The following is a 20154-nucleotide window of genomic DNA, read 5'->3' as shown; positions in this document are numbered from 1 at the left end:
AATGCATCGATTTGCCTTTTTATAAAGATAATTTGTCTGATGTTGACTGAATCGTGTGACTGGATTAAACTTACATAATGTGTCTTTCAGAGAGTAACTAATTGGAATTTACTGCAAGCCATGGATGACTTCAAAATCAATTCTGTGGAGTCTTCATAATAAAACTTACTGATTGCGAGATTAGTACCAGAAAATACACGTACGTTATCCAGCTAACACTGAGAGCAAATAGTGCTCAAAAAACAGCTGTTTCTCTCACACCCTGAAGCACTGCTCCAGGGGAAATAAGGAAAGCGGAGTCCTGGCTGGACCTAGGCAGGACGCCTCTTACGGTTGAGGTTTTAGAACAAATGAGAGCATATGAAATAGCAGATTACAGTCTTTTTTTTGTCTTTTTTTTTTCCCCTTTAGTCCATATGTACAATGTAGAACCTCTAAACAGATGTCTTGGTTTAAAGGTTGTTGTGTTGCTTGGTTTGGTTTTTTAGTGCTCGTTTAAGTCACTTAAATATCCAGGACTGAGAGGCTGCTCTGGTTACGCGCTCTACTGCGAGGTTGTTCAGCTATTACTTCCAGTCGTTCCATATTCAGTTCACCTCAATCCTGTGCAATCAAGTCCTTAAATTAAATTTTTTAAAGTTTTCTTTGGCCTGGAGTCTGCACAGCATATTGCTTCCTACACATGCAATTATTGCAAATGTCTGTCACAAACAACAAAAAAATAAAATCAAGACTTTGTTTAGAAAAGTGGAAGGGAGAAGGCTTTCCTCCTCAGATTTCTACCTCTTTTTCATCCAGTATGTAGCAGACAGTATCCAGTACTTGTCCCCATTAAGGTAGATTTCAGAGTGAGCAAGGTATAAAGATAACTGTTGGAAAATGAAAGGGCTGTGGAGAGGAGACTTTGCTGGCAGGCAGGAGTGCAGGAGTGCTGGCGGTGAGCAGGCGTTGAAACAAGAGCCAGCCAAGGATGTAAGAAGAAGAGCAGGAGCTGCAGGTTGGGAATAGAGACAGCATAGAGTGCCTGAAGCAGGAGAGAACGTCAGGAGAGGACAGCTTCCTGCAGTGGAGCCCGCAGGTCCGTGAGTTCATTTGTTTGCTCTCGGGGATGGTGACTCATCTCTGGAATGACTAGGGCTACCTGGGGACAGCGGCTGGCTCCCTCTTACTTTATCTCACGTACTGGTGAGCTAAAGATCTGGACTTGCCTGATGACCCAAAATGTGGTCAGTAAAGTGCGTACAACAGGAATTTCCTTCTTCATTTTGCCTTTCAAAAGAAGGGAACAGGGCTGTGGTAAGAAGAGCACTAGCTTGCAATGCCAAGCTCCCAAAGTTAGGCAATGGCAAAAAAAATGAGTGTATGCATGACAGAATTATGTCATCCAAAAGCAGTTGTGTGAATTTTTATTACAATACTACTTTATACTGGGGAAATATATGTAAGAAATAGATAACAAATGTATTTTTCATAATTTTTCAGTTGCTAGTTTTATGGTTTTAACTTTCTTTCAGGATGGGTTTCTGGTGTGCAGAATGCCTATAGCACTTCTGAAGGGCTGTAAGTGTAGGTGAGCTCAGTATTCCTACATTTATAAACAGCAGAAAATGTTTTGCACTGAACAATGGGAAGCTGATTTATGTAAAACCAATAAGCGGTCTGAGTTAGATTACTATAGCACAAAGTAATGTTAGAATTAAAATTCATAATCTTCTAAGTACTTTCCAGATTATAACGCATTTTCGTAATTATAGCCATGAGATAGGACCTTTCCCTGTTGGGTAGTTTTGCTTACCTTTTTATTGGCATTCTTAAGATTTAATTTTTCAGGATCCAGAGATCGGTTTCTACTAATGTGCCTCTAAAGTGCAATTGAAAATAAATCAGTTCTTCAGAATTAGGAAAAAGGAAGCTGACAGTTAAGGAATAAGTATGTCAAAAACCAGATATGCACTCTACCAACAACTGAAAGGAAAATTCAGAATGCTTTATCTTGCTTCTTAAGTGGAATTATACAAAAACTAATAAGGCTTGATTGTGATAGTAAATGTACTCTTGAAAATTGCTGGGTTACTTATTTCCAACAAATTCAATTTTCAAAGAGTTTATTTCCTGATCTGAAGTTTTGAAGTTTTGGCGATTTATTTTTTTTTCCCTTTAAAAAAATAAGAGGAATTTTGGGTTCCAAGGAAGCGTGTAATGAAACTACATTTCCAGAGCTCCACAATTTGCTTCCTGAGCCCGTTGCCACTCAAAGCGGTTTGGAGAGGATGACTCCTCTGGGGCAGGTTTGGGTCCACTTTGTTCCATGAGGACTTTTACCTGAGGTAGTCCTTGGAAATGAAACTGTGAAGAGTCTTTTGTTAGAGAGAAAGGAGAGGATGAGCTCGAAACCTGTCTGCGTCCTCCTTCCCTTAGTCCCTGCTATTCTCACACGTGGTCAGCCATCTCTTCCTCCTCACCTCATTTTTCTTGATCTCCTGTTGCTGTGATGTGTTACACTTAGAGGGACTCGCAATAAGATGCGAGAGAGGGGCATTTATTCACCTGCAGCAGAAATGGGCGGTTGAAACAAGATGGGCAGATTGAGGTAGCTGTTGGAAAAGTATTTCTCAGTAGGACGGATCAACCAGCCTCCTGCTTGTATTGAAACTGGGAACTGAGCCAGATTCTCCTAAGGCCCCTGTATGAGCCACTAATGCCCCACAGCTTCATCCTGCATAATCTACAGCCAGTGTTTCGATTATTAACTTGCCTTGCAGATTAGTGGTTGGGAAGCACATATGTTGATCTTAGTCTCTGCAACCTGACCCTATGCTGAAACCCAGCAGATTTTTAAAACCTGTAGAGGAGGTACTGGCGGCCATGCAAGGGAACAGAGGAGGGGCCCATGGGGGAGCGTTACTCTCGGCTGTATTGGCAGGATTGAGCTAAATGGTAGCACTGTGATCCAGCTGCAAAACGCACCCAGTTCCACCCAGAAGACTGCGACAAACTGTGCTTGTCTTTGGTTGTTACTGAGTCATGAGAGATAAAAATACCTTTGCTGCAGAAGGGAGAGTGGTTGTGGTGCTGCAGCTTGTGGTGAGGGAAGGGAGGGCTGCGCTCTGGCTCGCTGCACGGGCAGGCTGTGCACACAGAGAGGCCCTCTTGCGCCCGAAATGCTGGGCTGGTGGTCAGCCCCATGGTGTAAATCACTGCCCTAGTGAGTCAGGCCAAAGGTCCGTTTTTGCAGCCTCTGACCAAAGGCTGTTCATAAATGCTTGGAGCGCACTAGGATTAAAAGGGCAGGAGTTGAGTGCCCATCGGGGTGTCCACTCCCACCCATCAGCATGCAGCCGAAGAGAGCCAGGCTGCCCTGGCAAGCAGCTCGGGGTGGATGGGGTGCGCTGGGCCCTCATGTGCCCGTTGTGCTCTGGCTCTGCTGCGTCCTGCGGCATGGAGCTTAACGCTTTGGTGGTGCTGGTGTGAAATCCTGTTCCCTTTGGTTTGTGCCAGGGGCAGCCAGGGACCAGATCATCCTGTGCATGTTCCATCGTCAGTCGCACCAGTCCGGAGGGCAGGTGTTGGTCTGACTTGAGATTCTGCATCATGCGCCATCTGTTAACGTTCTTGAATCCCTAACGAGGGGCACCTCAGTGATTTGGGGTTGAGGTCTTTGGTGGGAGGGGTGGTGTGATGAACTTTTGGTGGCATTTGTGTTCACGTCACTACTAGAAGAGGCTGTTACACGATGTGAGTTTGACTAGCAAAGGTGGTGAAAAATGTAATTTTAAGGGCAGAGCCATGAGCATCAGTGGTGGCATTAACTGCCCCCAGCCGCACCTCCCGCTGCCCAGCCCGTGTCGGACGGGAGGAGTTGGAGGGAGCCGCTTTCTGCGTTGTCCCCGGGGCTGCTGTTTGCTGCCCGCACCGCAGGACGCCCTGACGCCCGCAAAGGGCGGGGAGATGCCGTTCGGCAGCGGTGTGCGGCTCCCGCCTCGCTGCCAGCCCTGCCGCCTCGCCGGGCCTTCATTGGGCTGCGGCCGCCGGGGGGCTGCCGGCGGGCCGCCCCCGCCCCGGGGGCGGTGCCGCTCCGCGCCGTTCGGCTTCGCCCCCATTCCCGCACCCACACCCCCGAGGCGGGCAGCGGTGCGGGAGGCGGGGGCTGAGGCGCGCGTCCCCGCCGGCGGCCGCTGATGGAGGGAGCGGCTGCGGGCTGCGCTCCCCCGCCCCCCCGCCGGCTGCCGCACGTGCCCGGCCCGCCGGCCGCTCCGGAGCCCCGCAGCCCGGCCCAGCCCAGCCCAGCCCGGCGCGGCGGCGGGCCCGCCTCGCTGAGTTAAGCCGCGCGGCCGACGGGTGCGCTGGCATGGCCGCGGCGCCCTCCCCAGCGGTTTAGGTTCCCGAGATGGCCCTTGCCGGTGTTTCCGGTCGGGTCTGAGAGAGACCGGGCGCAGATCGGTGCGGGGGGCCGCTCCTCCTTCCCCCGTCAGCTCCGAAATGCCGTCCAGAGAGTCCTGGTCGGGGCACAGAGCGGGCAGGGCGGCGGTGCACGGCTCGGGGCGGGAGAGCCGGCAGCAAGATTTACTGATAGCGGCCCTGGGGATGAAACTGGGCGCGCAGAAGTCGTCTGTGACAATCTGGCAGCCTCTGAAACTCTTTGCTTATTCGCAGCTGACATCGCTTGTCAGAAGAGCAACTCTGAAAGAAAATGAGCATATTCCAAAATACGAGAAGATTCATAACTTCAAGGTAAGAAATTGTGCTCCTTATTTATTTTCAAGGCACGGGGTTGTTTTTTTAAAACACAAATCGTTTGTGTTTTAAAAGGGGTCTGGTATTGTAAGGAGACTATACGTATGCAGACTCTGAGTTTCTGGGAACTTAAATGATTCAGTTAAATCCCATTGCCGGTTAAATCAATGAAACATCTTTAGAACGTGTCATCAGAACAAGGATGTTGACAGCTTGCGTGCATGTATTTGTTTCAATGCATGCCATGTCTAAGTTGTCTCTTTTATTTAGAATTGTTTCATACCAGGAGAGATGCTAAAGGTGAGAAAAACCGGCAAAGTTTTCTTTCAATTCAAATGAACATAGTTCAGTTTTACTCATGATGCCAAAAAATTTTCTTGATCTGATGAGAGGATTAGACTGATCTTATCTCAGTTTGTCACTGGTAAATCGCGTTGGAGGTAAGAAGCGTGTTCTGCTGCATCTGGATTGAGCAGATGGTCTGCATTTCCCTTACTTTCTGGTGTTTCTCCTGTGTTAGTGAATCGAGTGTGTTGAAAGCAGCGTGGCTTATTCCATGGGGCTATCGGAGCTGCTGGCTTTAGCAACTACCTTGTGTTTTACTGAAATTTACTTAGTCTTCTAGGTAGCGTCTAAGTATCATTTTAGTTATTGTAAATAAACTATGCTCTTGTAAGAGAGACACATGTCAATACAATGTATTCGTGTTTTGTGTCTGTATCTGTAATAAGTGTCCAGTAAGGATTTAGTCATTTAACCTTTAGTGTTCAAATGCATTGGATAATAGACAGTCTTTATTTGTAAGACTTAAGTAAATTGATGTTATACTGAATTCCTGTAGATGCTGGTACAAACTTCATATATAGTACCTGAAGCCCAGATTTTATCTTTAATGTGTGGATTTTTTTCCCGTGTGTAGCTTTTGCTTTTATTTATTTTAGGAGAATGGGAAATCATTAATATAATACAGGCATCTGATGATATAAGCATCTGTTAATTGTCTCTTATTTTCAGTTGTGATTTCCATGACACGCATGTATATGTGTGAATGTACAGATGTATGCACATGTATATACTTACCTATCGTCCATCTGATTTCATTTAAAATGCCTTCTGACTTTTCAGTTTGGATAATCGCTAAAATTGGAAACTTTATATGGTCAGGATGTTTTGTTTGACTTAAAGCACAAATTTGAAAACCATGTTAAAAATGTTATATTAAAAAATGTTTAATATGAACGCTGGGCATAACAATCCTGCTGGCTGTCAGCTAGATGCAGAGCGTTTTTTCACAGGCTCCTGAGGTGTCCTAGAGATCTGAAATGTCTTGTAACTTATCTTTGTTTCTTAAAGTTAAAGTTTGAAGAGAATTCTTACAGATGCCAGCAAATAGCAATTTTCCATGCACTACAGTGTATGTAAGATAATACGTATTCAATTTTGCACACATCTATATTCCTTAGTTACTTTCCTTTAACAGCCTGAAACACATCTGTTTTGAAATCAATCCAATAACCTGATGTTCATTCATTTGGGTTTGTTTATTTGTTTTTCTTCCAGAAACTGCTTCTGTAAAGTTTGGAAGCTATGAGTTTTCCAGTCTTTTTTCAAAAACAAACAGTGTGTCTGATCCAAGGTCATAGCCACAGCACAAACTTTCCACGCAGATAGTTTTCTTTGTAATAGTTGTACTGTAGTTCCTTTATGCATATAGTTACCAGAAAAATACCTTGAGATGTAACTCTTTTCTCAAGTCAGTGAAATGGAGTTACCTTACATAGATCATTTTTGCTATAAAAAAGTAGAAGGGAACAAACCCCTTGCCCCTTAAAGGATGCGCAGCAACCAGCCTACCTCCGAAGGAATGCTGCTGGCATTCACAAGCTCTAAATGTGTCCACTGTCCCATTTTAAAAAAAATAACCATAAGCCCTTCAAAATTATTGTGTTACGGATCTGAAATGAATGGCCGTCGTTAGCTCATGCACTTCTGTCTTTTATCATTCCTTGCATCTGTCAAATTTTTCTTCTCACATGTGTAGATGTCATTGTTTAAAATGTCTACAGAAGTCTCCTAAGTTCCCTGCCAAGCAGCAAATGTGCCACCCATGTGGGAAGGAAGGAAATGTCAGTCCCAGAGTCTTGGAGCTAGACTTTTGAAACAAAACAAGAAAAAACAGCCCAGAAATGAAATATATTTATATAGTTCAGCTAACCAACAGTGACTGATGTCCCCAGAGGCTCCATCAGGAAAAAGGAGGATGCATGCTGCTTTGTACCTCTGAGGTTTCTTATCTTCTCTTCCTAATATAGGGATCCCTAACCTTTTCCTGGCTGCTCGTTTGATCAGGCACATCGCTAGTCACAGAAATGAAGGGGTCTCAGAAATCCCTTTATACTGGACATGCTGTAACATCTCAGCAGAGGGAGGAAAAGCAGAGAACCATTAATGCACAACAACTAGCACTGTTGTCTTGGAGAAGGGAAGAAGACAGCAGCAGCTGCTCCAGAGGTGGGCAGGGGTTAGCAAATGCCTGAGAGGCTTGGCCACGGGTTAGGAGGCCTCAGTTCTCCCTCTGCCCCTGCACCTCTTGCCCCTCTGGGGTGGGTAGGTAGGGACGCAGGTGGAGTTTGGACCCTCAGGCTCCGTTGCCTCCAGCAAAGCTCAAGTAGAGGAACATGGTGGCAACAGATGCTGTGGTGATGGCCCTCACAGCAGTGCAGGTGCCTAGGGACGGGGTGAACACAAAAGCTGCTTTTAACTCTTAAATCATAAAGAGGTCTCCTGAATACATATATTAATCTGTCTTTTGCTCCAAGGGTTGTTTGAAAGAAGAATATAAATACCATTCTGCTAGGAGTGCTGACATGGCTGGGTTTCTGGAAGGTTTTGATCTTATTTAAATCTGCTGGAATGTGAGCAGGCTGGCTAGCCGTCCTGACAGGGCAGAGCTGGCAGGTAATGGTCTCCAGCTCCATAATATTCTCCTGACTAGGGAGGTCTGGTCTCTTATGAGCAAATCTCAAACGCAAATACAGAGTGTCTGAATTCACTTAAATTTATCTCCATAAGTAAAGAAAGGGTTGATGATTTACAAATTCAGATCTGACTGAATTTTTAATGGCTGTTCCTCAGGATGAGAGTTAAGTATTAAAAATATTTTATTTTTTAATTTATTTTGGCTTTTTCTATTTTATATTTTTTTCAGTTAATATTTCTGTGTTCTCCTCTATAGATGTAATATAAAAGATTCATTTTCTATTAATTCAAATACATCAGCTAAGAGAGATCTACATTGTTTGACACAGCATTTTATTTGGCTCTAATTGAATAATGGGATTTGAAGGTAAGATATGAATGTGACTGTGACTTGATTGGGTCTGTCTCTTTGCATATTTGATTTCTTTTGCCTCCTCTCCTTACACTCTGCTTTTCTGAAATCCAGCTCACCGAGTGAGACTTTCAGTCTCTTTCAGTTTCTTATTCATTATGGGTAAGAGATCTCCCCACACTCTCCAGTACACACGTATCTGTAAGGACATGTCTGTGTGATGCATATCAAGTTCGTTCTTCCACCACTGTGTAGATGAACTTCTATTTGGAAACTCAGAGAGATCTGTGGGCTGCTTTTTGAAGTGCTGACAATGAGCATAGCTGAAGCCAGTGGTGTTATTTTCGTAAAAAAAAAAAAAAAAGAAGGTTTATCATAGGGGAAAGTTCTGTAACATTTCATAGAAGGAGACAGAGTAGATTTATACCTAAGTGTTCCCATGAATTTATTCTACAGATGGACCCTACCAATAAAAGTAGAATAAAGCAGAAAAAAGTGCATTTTTCTGTCCCTTACAAATCTCATATTTGCTTATCTTGTCCTCAAAATGCAGCAACTGTGATAGCCTGTAAATTAAAATAGAATTTCTTACCTATCTGATATCTGATCCATTCAATAGTTTTAAAAGGAGGAAGGAGCTGGGCAACTCCTGGGCAGCAGGTGAAGGAGGAGCTTCAGGCAAGAGCAGGAACCTCAGATTTGAGGGGAGAAGGGGCCTGTGCCAAGGTGCCGTGTGTAGTGAAACATTCCAGGTTGGTTATTGAGAAGAGGACTGAAAGGAGCTCTAGGTTGGGATGTGTGAGGTGGGTTTTAGGCCAAAGGACTTACACAGCATGGGAATCTGGGTTGAGTTTGAGGTTACCCCATCTTCTGTTACGGGTGAGACAGTTTTTGTTAGGGTACTGAATGTGCAGGATTCCCCTTGCTCCGTCCTTCAGACTTTCCCTGTCTGCATCTCCTCATCTCTCCCCTACATCCCATAGCTTTTTGCTGTAAAAAAAAAATTTAAAAATTAAAAAAAATGCCTAATGAGGTACCTTCTGCCCTGAGTCCATCCCTACCTGACATAGAACATCTTCTGCACCTCCTCCCCACCTGGTGCTGTGCTTTGGACTTAGGCACTGACACCTCGCTCCTTTGCTGGCTGTTTGTGTGGGGTTAGAGAAAACAGCAAAACTACTCTTGAAAAATGTTAAAGGCAAGGAGGGCAGTCATGGAAGAGAAGCGTTAGCTGGGAGTTATTGAATAATAGCTTAAAAGGAAAATTAAAGGGAAAATTTGAGATTAACAGCAAGAAATCTCCTGGGTAGTGAAACTTGTTAGTCAGTGCAATAACTTCCCCATCACTTGGCAAATTTAAAATAAGCCTGGACAAAAGACCTTAAAGGTCTTCACTCCCCTCCAGTTTTGTGACTCATGGGCCCTGGGGAGTTTCAAGCTCCCTTGGCTGGTTATAGGTATTCCTTCAGACACCTCTGGCTCCTGGTGACTTGAGCCAGCAGAGCATTCTGCAGGTGTTTCGTAACGACCGATAGTTCAAGGCTTAAAACCGCTCTTCTGCCTGGATTAGCGCTGTGGTGCTTCACTGAAGCAAGAAGGTGTCTGTGCCTGTCAGAGCTGGACTGAAATCCGTGTTTTCATGCATCATTTTCCCTAGGATATTGTCTCATTTCTCTCTTGCTCTTCACAAAATAGATACATCTCCAGAAGACTATTTTTTGCTGTCTTTCTGTGCAGTATTTGGTACTGTCATGCTGTTTCTTAGTCGCTATCTTACTAACGCCCGAGACGGCACAGTCAATTGATCGTAATAAATAACGGTTGCAAGGCTGCTTGGTGAATCAGTGAACATTCAGAACGTAATTCCCTTTCAAGCCAACACTTCTTCCAGGGAGGAGAGATGTTTTTCCACGGTTGCTTAAGCCAAGTCAGCAGAGATGCTGATGAGTCTTGTTTGTTGAGATTCCTCGTCTCCCTCCTCGACTGAAGCGGCATCCTGGCTTTCTCTTTGAGGGTGACCCATTTGAAAGGCCGAACAGGGAGCTCCAGAGCAGAGACAATGTACTTTTCCAGAAATATCTGGGGGTAGAATACAGCCTTAAACATACACAAAAAGTGAAGGCTCAGGTAAGGACCAGTCTCTACCGGAAAGGCTTTGCCAGTATAGACAGACTCAAGCATCACTTTAATGGGGAGAGTGCTGAGTTTAACGAGAGTTACTCTGCCGGTGAAATTTGCACTGCTTCTTTGAAACAAATAAGCTAACTGGCCCTGGCCCAGATTTTGCCAGTGTAATTGCATCTGTGCTAGGTGTTTTGCTAGTGTAAAAAGTCATAGCAAATTGCTTCCGTACCCAATCTTATTATTCTAACAGGAGCTGCTCAGCAAAGCCGTGCCTAAACACCGGGAACAGGGAGCAGAGTGCAGAAGAAATGCTGCGAAAAGACCAGAAACTGTAACCAACTCGTACTATATTAAGCAGAGCTGTGCTTCTGTGACTTCTAACCTGAACTCATTTCTATTTCTGAAAACTGGGGCAAATGCTGATTTGGGGTAAATTGTTCTAGCTCTGCTGAAAAGAGGATGCTGATTTTTTATTAGGTACAGACCTAGCACTGAGCATATTTTCAAAACATCTTTAGGTGAGTCACTGCACTCAAATGAATAGTCAGAGAGAGAGCTGGATGCTTCTAGCACAGTCCCCAGGGAGAGTCTCTGTGCGTTCTCACAGATAAGAAAACCTCAGGAAATAGGATGTTTCTTTTAGACTTCTAGTACTCGAGGGGAAAAAATGGCGGGGAAAATATCTGGAGAACAAACACTGGCTCTGTGTTATTGCTTCTGAAACTCATAATGTGTTACAAGAGTTTAAGCCAGAAAAGCACTTAGGCATTGATGGATTTTAGTCTCCTAAGGTATTTATTTAGTGTTACTTTTACTTTTTTACTTTTTTGAAAAAGCTAGGGCTTTTCCAAAGCAGATTCCAAATAGCACAATATTATTTAACCCTTTCTGGCTTCTTGGTGCTAGTCCCTGAATTCAAGCTTTGCCACCATTTGAAAAAAAAAAAAAAAAAAAAAAAAAAAAAAAAAAGCCTTTTTTCTAAATCCTTTATTTACTGAAGGTATAATTCCTTCCCACCACACCAGCAGTTTTTTTAGTCCTCAGGTGTGAGTTGTCCATGTACACAGCCCCAAGAGCGGACCAGCTCATGTCTGTGATGAAACTTAGAAATGCTCTACTGGGGATGACAGGGAGTTTGCCTCAAGGAGCACGTAGCACATGTCGTGCTCTCTCATCATCATCAGCTTTTCCTCCAAATTAGCCTCTAGCATCATTCCAAAAGCGTTTCTTTAGGAATCTCTTGGGGTTTTACAGTCTCCTTATGTCATTGCATATATTATATTTACATCGTTGCACGTAACATACGTAGTATGTATATATACACAATTTTAATTCTAAGGATTTTATTCAATTTTCACCTCTAGTTTCAGAATTTTTTGCATGGACATAGATATCGAGTAACTTGGGCCTGGAATAAATGGACAATGTTCCAGTTTTCTAGATATCAATTTAAAGAAAGTCTGCTGTTCCATCCTGAAAGAAAGGTGGCCATTTTCATTGAATTTACAAGAAAAAAAAAAGCCAACAACCTGCTACTCTCTAGTTTTTTGCTTTGGCTCTCGTAGAGCGTGACCTAACTGCAATTTCTAGTTGTTCCCATCTCTGCTGACATGATCAGTGCAAACCAGAAATTAAACAAGACATGACAGCACTTCTGGCTCCAAGTGGGTGAGGACCTGGAGGACGGCTTGCCTGCTCGACATTCGTGTCACTGTACCCACTGGCGGTAACAATGCTATTTATACTCTGAGCCATGCAGCGTTCCGCCAGCATCTCTCCTCTCCAGAGCTGCTGGACAAAGTTGTTGGAGTGGTCCCAGGCTGGTTCCCACGTTAATACCCCAGCTGGTCCAGGCAAAGTCAGCTCTTGCTTTGGAGAGAGTATGTTCCAATGGTCTCAGTTACTGTCATTTCTGTTACACCTTTCCATGAGAGCGATTATCCTGCAGATACGGCTCTGCCGTGTGGGTTGTCATGGCAGTCTCTTTGCTTCTCAGATTACCGAGCAGCAGCAGCAATGTTTGCCTCACAGGAGGAATATCATGTACTGGAATATTGAGAGTGCTTGAGACCCTTGTTTTAGAGGCACTATCTAATCATTGTAATATTTGCAATGATTACATTGAAGCATTGCCCAAACTGATAGATGAGTCGATTGACTTTCTCACTGATACCTCTTCTGTAGCCTTCACATCCAGGCAACCTCTGCCTGGACCAGGGGTGGATGACAAGGGCAAGCCTGTTGGGTTGCCAGCATGGGTACGCTCAGTGCCTGATAAAATCAGCCATGACAAGGAAGACAGACATTAATAACACAAGCTGAGTTCATCGTTTTAATTGAGACTTATGATGTCTCCCATATCCAATTAAAAGCTTCGTAGATTCCCAACAGGCAGAATTCAATTGATGGAATTGCAGATCAGCTAGGACCACTGAGCTGACAGCCTTCATCAGCGGTGTCCCGTCATCCTTAGTAATTTGTTCAGAAGACATTATAGCCAGCAGAACTGTACCTTCGGAGCACCACACGGTACAAATGCTGGATGTGTGCCGTTTATTCAGTCCCCAGTCAGCTTGGTCCCCTCCCTGAGCACCAACAAGGCTTCTGCCCAGATTGTAGGACTCTGGTAGCCCAAGAGGGTAGATCAGCAATGTTTTTTCCCAATGTTTTTCAAGTTGATATATTTCATCCCAACACAGATGGTAATGCCTGGATTTTCCAAACCCCATTATTCTCACCAGAAGTTCAGCTTGGAGGGCCATGGAAGACGCTACATCCAGAGCAGGGGTCCCGATGGAGTGGGCGTTCAGGGAGACCAGCAGCCTCTCAACAGGGAAGCCTTTTTTGTTCACTGTCACAAAGACTTCTGTTTTCTGTGTTTGGTGTTGATTTTGCATATCCATAGTTTGTCAGATCCAGCCTTGCTTCCTTCCCAGGAGTGGCTTTGCTAAAGCTCTGCCGATCCATCGTGTTCTTTCACATCATGTTTGCACAGCACTTTGCTGATATTTCCTGACTCTCTTCCTCCCTGCCTTGAGGAGTGATACAGTGTGATTCTCCCGGTTAGGAATACTAATTATCTACTGGTTTATTTTTGATTTTCAGATAGCAATCAAGGCTAGCTGAACAACTGCCTAGTGAAAACCAAAAGGGTAAAAAATAAGTGGAGTTACAAGATACATGGGTAGCTAACTTCAGCAGTGACCTTCATAGAGCCTGAGAAATAACGGTGGGAGATCTGCTTAAGGAGTTCCCAGCTGGTGGTATAATCTGTTGTCAGAGCCACTGGATCATTTTTTATTTGGTTCTCCTGAAACTTCATCTCTTTTTCTAAGAAATATTTTAATTAAATGCAAAGAAAAAATAAATGAAATTCTGTAACACTTACAGTTATTAATCACAGGAGTTAAGCTGTTTTTCCCTGTGTATAAGAAAATGGTTTTCAAGCCAAAGCGAAATCTGTCCTCCTACGTAAGATCACAGTAGTTAAATGTTTATTATACCTTGCTGATGTGGGAGAGTTCAAAACGTAAATCCCTAGGTGTAAGCCCAACGTGAGGCTTTTCTCTTACCTCAGACTTGCAGGGCAGCTTAGTAATAGGATTTTATCTAGTTCTTAAAGCAGGTATTTTCCTTCCTATCTATATTTTTCTTTTATATTTACTATTTCCCCAGGAATTTTACAAATTAAGATTGAAACAAGTTTATCTTGCTTTCCTGCTCACCCATTTTCCACGTTCTTAAAAAAATCACTTGCAGTTGAAGCCTTACGGAAAGAGAGGGGGAAAAAGGTTTTGGGGATGGGAGTGAGAATTGAAGGGTTAGGAGATATAAAGCCACAGTTGGCAATCCTGCTCTCTCACATTTTATAAGACAGTAAAATCTGCATATGGCAGATGCTCTTTTTATAAGGGGAAAGGAACCCCTTGTAATTTAAGTCAAGATCTCTGGGATTCTGCTGGGTGTGTTTTCAGAAATTTTTCTGGAACGCATGTTTTAGTTTTGAAAACAAGCAAGTCACTTGGCAGATTTTTAGAATGGGGAATTAAATATAAAAATCAGAATGATGTATTAAACAGTGTCATGTAATAAATGCAGTATTATTTGCAGGTGTTGCCTCTTGAACTAGCAGAGGGGATGCAAATGTGTTTCTTTTTAGCGTGCTGCCAGGTCCCACTCTGCAGGAAGAAGCAGGATTAGAGGCTGTTCTGACCTCAGAAGACCAATTTTTCGCTATTTTCTGGCTTCACTTACTGTGTCTGATTTCATTTCCAGAGACAATGTGTATTCAGACCAGCACAGGTTAGACGTCCAGTTCCACTCTGTAGTAGTGGGAAGATTAACATTCCGGCACCATGGAGCTCTGGGGAAGGACAGCACCGCTTAGAAACCCCGAGAGAGGCTTCAGAGGTGATCCTGCGGGGTTATGTCCCCCCTTCCCTTATGGGGACAGAGGGACATTGTGGCCTTTGGGCCTCCTAATTAGTATTGCCAGAGAACCTCTCTATTGCATGTCAGATACAGGACAAAGCAAGGTAGAGCACTGTGGAACACAGAAAAACCTGCCCTTAAATTATTTTGAGTTTGCAATCAGAGTAATGGATAAGAAAAAGTAATTTGCATGGGGCAGTGTAAAGCTGAGCAGTCTCTGGATAAATCTTCTAACAGAAAAGTTAATTTCTTAACTGACAATACAGAAATGCATTTCAGTATTTGGATAAAGCCTGGATGCATGGGATGAGAGAACAGTGCTAATGATGCTGAGACAATGATCCTGAGGTGAAATCAATCTCGATCTTGTGAAGGGTAACCAGTACATGCAGTGTTGGTAGGGAAGAGGGAAGTCTGGTTTGTCCTTGTCATTTTTAAGTTGATGAATCATGTAAACTTCTCTGAGGGGTGAGCCGAGAGCCAGAATAATGTCAGGGGAACTGGCTGTAGTAGAAAGGTAATTTTTTTTTTTATTCTAGGTGGATAATTGTTACTAGAAACATTAAGAGAAACTGAACTCTTTTTAAGAAATCATAATAATAATGAAGGGAGGCGAAAGGTTGGAGTGGCAGATTTGGGATGTGGTAGACTCTGCAGAAGAGTTCCTAGGGAGCATCAGGAGGAGGTGGAAACAGGCTGACCACAGTGGGTAGCAAGATGCCAAGAAGGAGGGATGTTCACCACTAAAACAGCCAATTAGAAATTGGGCACCTGAGGTTTGGTGAGTGTTGGTGCTGGAGACGGCTCTGGAGAGGACAACATAGGACCCCAGCACCCAGGGAAGGCATTAGAAACATTTCAGCAAATGGCATGTTCATTGAATTTGATGAATTGAAATCAGCAAGTGGAGAAGCACAGGGTAGTATAATTCCTTTTATTTAGCAAGAAATATTGTGTTGGAATTTGTTCTTGTTCTGCCTAAAGGAAGAAGTTAAAATGTCGGCATTTTAAGGAACAAGACAAAAATTTTCCCTCCTTTACAATCAGAAATATTTTTTTAAAAAATATCTTACAAAACTGAGAAGAGTTCTGAAAAAAAAAAGCATTTTGTTCTCAAACTTTTGAACTGTTGGTTTATTTTGTTTTTTTTCTCAAGAGAAATATTGATAAATATTTTAAATAAGTGTTTTGGGCAGAATGTTCCTTTGACAAAAAAAAAAAGGTGGTGACTGAAATGAAGCTTTTTTTTCCACCTGGAAAAGTTCTGTTAGTCCTGCAGGCACTACAGCACAGCATTTTGCTTGAGGATATTAGAATGTGCTTATTCTGGGAAGGGAAAGCTGCCAAAGATCTGGAAAAAAAACACCAGGCTGAGGAAGAAAGCCAAGAGGATGTGGGTAGTGCAGGTGGGTAACAGAGAGGAAGGTGTGAAAAATCTCTTTGTGGTGAGAGGGAAAAAGAAAATGGAGATTACAGCTGCCAACAGCCTTGTCATCATTTGCTTTGTAGAAGTCAGCTGGAGCTGCAGGGAGAAGGGGGCTCACGGAGCACATTACACCTTCAAAAGGTGCGTAGGAGTGGGTATGGATGGCAGCCAGGATGGCTGGGGGGAGGCAGCCTGTGCCAGCTGGGCAAATGTGACACTTTGCACCATTACACTTACTCCAGAGATGCTCTGCAGCGTAGGGCTAGAGTTGATGATAAGCCTAGCTTAGCACAGGCGTGCACGTGAATTACTTGGTGAATTCTAGAGTAACTTTCCAGACTAACGCAGCAATCTACCTTACTGCGGCTTCGTGGGCAGCAAGCGCCCAGGAGGCTGCAGACCTTCCCCTAGCCACCAGTGGGACAGGGGATGCCTGCCACCTCAGCCAGGCCACGTCCCGTTCTGCTGTTTATAACCAGAGCGCTGCAGGGGTGTCAGGCACGCGTGTTCCAGCCAGCGCCTTCTCTCTTCCGCTCCACGCTGATCCGACTGGGCAGTGCACGTGTGTGAGGTTACTGCCTGCTCTGAAACCCGCTCACTGACTGTGGAGAACCAAGTGACTTAAGCCTGAAGCATTTTTACTACATTTCACTGCAAATTTAATTTCTTTATGATCACCAGTTACTGATTTTTTTTGTCAGCCTGTCTGTTCTATGTAGGAGCTCGAAGACTTTTACCCTGGCTAAGGAAGTAATGATTTTCTCTGCAAAGAATCCTGTGGTTTCCTACAGCAGAGACTTTATCAGAAAAAAAAAAAATCAGAAGCAGCCAATGGTGGCTGCAGGATTTGTAACAAGCATGTGAGCCGGGATTGAAAGCAGCATGGGGTTTTTCCTTCCTTAGGTTTGAATTTTTTTCCTGGTTCAGTGGATTCTTGTTTCCATTTACTAGATTCATTTGGATTTTCAAATGGTAGCATTAGTCTGAAGAGAATAATTTCCTTTCAGAGTTACTCTACACTGGAGAGCCCCTAAGTGTACTTGCAGTATTTCTGTGTAGCACTGGTATTTTTGCCTGGCAGGACTCCCTCCGCCTGAGGTGAAATCTTGCAGCCCTCTATGCATTTCACACAGTACCTTATGGAGGGGAGGGCAAAGCAGAAGACATTTTAAATTCAGAGGTGAAGTCTTGCACGGTCGCTGCAAAAATCTCACCTCGTGGCTAAGATCCTGCCCAGACGGAGTGATGCCGAGAGGCGGGAGAAGGGCTGCGCACTGCCATTGCTCCTTTGCCCGACATGGTCTGGGAGCAGATCTCCCCCAGACTTGGATCTGCTGCTGCGGATGGCTCAGGACGGAGAGCTCACGCTTGCCGTAGGTCTGCAAGAGTCTCGGCGGTTAAATCTTTCTTATGTTTCTTTCTTCCTCTCCTGCGGTGATAAAGGGAAGCTGCCAGTGACTGCATGTGACGCCTTCGAAGAAGAGGAATTCTGCCTTGTTTAAACACATTGATATTGATGTCTGTGAAATACTTGGGTCATTTTCTGTAATTTTGCTTTCTGTTGCTGTCTTCCAGGTGCACACGTTCAGGGGCCCGCACTGGTGTGAATACTGCGCCAACTTTATGTGGGGCCTCATTGCTCAGGGAGTAAAATGTGCAGGTAACTGTCGTTCAGCCTTCTTTTCCTAAGACAATCCTAATGTTGTACGTATTTAATGTGCTGCCTCCTCCACCACAATGCCGCGTGGCGAGGGTCTGATCTGAACCCTGTTAAAATCTAAGAAGGGAACGTATCCTCTCTGCTGCAGATGGTGTCAGGTACCTGTTTCAGTAACACCACTGCGGTGTTACCTCTCAAGCCTGCACAGAAGGGAAATGATAATCATCATGAAGGGATTTACTTTTCCCCCACTTTCAGAATGGAGGAGACACTAGGTGGACGTGTTGTTAGCTTTATTTATTTTATGACACGTTATGTATTGGTGGCTGTGAGAAACTCACTGAGGGTCTCAATGTGCAAGGTGAGCAATCAGCAAATTTCATGTTGCTGCTCTGAAACAAGCAATCAGGTTAATTTTATGTATAAGCTAGCAGACTCCCAGCGTGCCATAGAGCCTAAGTCACATCTCCTACTTGCAAACTTAAAAGAAAGTAAGAAAAGGGATGATGAATAAGGGATCCATACTGAAATGTTACATAAACATTCAGGTGCTGGTAGAAATGTATTACACGCATGGGTGTCACTGCTGGCATTTCTAGGATAAAGCCTCTCTGAAGTAAAACAATTTGACAGTTTTATTGATATGGTTCTTCTGAAAAGAAAGGATAGTTGGCTTTTTTCAAAAGCAAAAAAAAAAGATCAAAGTGATCAAAATAGTTTACTGTATTTAAAAAGTATTTTATGACGTTCTGGCGAGCAACCACATTTATAAAAATCGTGCAAAGAAATGTTGATGGATGAAGACCTGCATATGTTACCCTGGAAACTGAATTTTCAAGCTAATTTAAGAAAATCTGCTCTGCCTAAAGCTTTCTGAAATCTTGTCTCAAGCAAATAAGAGGGGTTTTTATCACAGAACTGCAAAACAGTTAAATAATTTATACTTAAAATAATTTATAGCCAAATGTGATTGAAATATTTTAAAGATACTTTAAAGTCCTGCCCCCATAATTATTTGAATGCAATATTCTGTTGTTAGCAATAGACTCTGCACTGGCTTTATTAGAGCGTGCAGCTCTGTTTTAAGTAGTGATTCTTGTAAAAATGCCGTTTCCTTTCCCAGTATTCCCCCTTCACTGGGTATTTAGGGTTGCAGCCATGTCCTTCACTTATGAATGAAGATTGTTAGCACTTTTTACTGCTGATTTTGCACAGGGTGTACAGTGCCAAGAAAGAAAGAGGAAGCTAGATTTTGTTCTTGAATTGGTTTCTGATTAAAGTAGTCATGTTTTGATGACACGTGAGCCAGTAAGCGTGCCATCTTCCATCCCTGCCTGAAGTAGATTCCTCAATTTCAGCATTTAGGAGAAATATCAAGTATTTTTCAGATTTATGTTGAGTAACTTTGATCCAGAAAATCAATAGAAACTAACAGTATGAAGGCCTGAAGGCTAGCAATGCTGCTTTTTTTTTTTCTAATTAACTAAAGTAGAGCTGATTTTTAGTGTTATGCAGATTTTTCTAAATTACAAGTTTCCAAAAACTTCCAAAGTCTGGTTTTCTTTCCTCTTTATGAGGATGGTAATAAGTACAGCATGTCTCCCTTTTTCCTCCTTGCAGTGTAGAGGAACATATGTGTATTAGATGACTTCATAGGTTCAGAAACTATAATTAGGGCTTTCTGTCTTGTGTAAGGTTTCATATTGGTGTTGGTAGCTTCCAGTAATTTCGATATGCCCACGTTGTACGATGCACTTGCTTGCTGAAGCATCAGTGGGGGAGGCTGGGGTTTTTTGGGCTATGCTCGGGTCATTGGGCACAAGCAGGTGAGCAGCTGACGTGCAGCATTGTTGGCCAGGGTGCACGGAGGAGCAGGAGAGGAGCTGTGCAGTGGCGAGGCTGCCGAGCAGCACACTTCCTCAGCCTGGCAGGTCTGGTTGCTGCATGGGTCCTGTGTGGTTGAGGAGCAGAAGAGTCAGGCTTTCCCAAGGGCATGGGTTGCATGTCCTCCTCTCACCACAATGCTAGCTTCTAGCCACCAGCCAACCTCAGCAATAGCTGGCAGAGAACTAGGGGCTTCCCAGATAATTTTATTTTCATAAATTGCATAGAAATCAGAGGCTGCATAAAAGAGAGGGGCTCCAGGCAGAACCTCACGGTGGTGGAGATGGCAGGACAGGCTAAGCAGATCCTCTCTTTGTGCTAACTTAAACTTAGGATTCACATCCTCAGGCAGAGGGAGAGCTGGAGCTGCTGCTGTGGAGGGATGTATAGGACATTGACAAGAATAAAAATGGGAACTAGGTAAGAAAGAGCTATTCACAGTAGGATTTTTTGCTTTGGGATTGTTTTGTCTTTTTGCAAAACAGTGGAGGAGGGCTGGTGCATCAACACAGCTTAGACGGCATTGTGGGGTTTGAAGATTGTTTGTTTGGTGAGGATTCATTT

General features: G+C 43.7%; 1 protein-coding gene across 1 annotated transcript in view; it reads left to right on the top strand.

Moving 5' to 3' along the window:
- CHN1 (chimerin 1) overlaps positions 1-20154 on the top strand; it is a 98923-nt gene that overhangs the window by 62571 nt on the left and 16198 nt on the right. The window contains exons 7-8 of the mRNA XM_086751418.1: positions 4654-4731; positions 17622-17706. Of these exons, the coding sequence (XP_086607544.1) occupies positions 4654-4731; positions 17622-17706 (163 nt within the window). The remainder of the gene's footprint in view (positions 1-4653; positions 4732-17621; positions 17707-20154) is intronic.

Source organism: Chlamydotis macqueenii, chromosome 6 (genome assembly GCF_036417535.1).
Source record: "Chlamydotis macqueenii isolate bChlMac1 chromosome 6, bChlMac1.mat, whole genome shotgun sequence".
NCBI classification, from domain to species: Eukaryota; Metazoa; Chordata; class Aves; order Otidiformes; family Otididae; genus Chlamydotis; species Chlamydotis macqueenii.
This window is presented reverse-complemented; position numbering and strand designations above follow the sequence as displayed.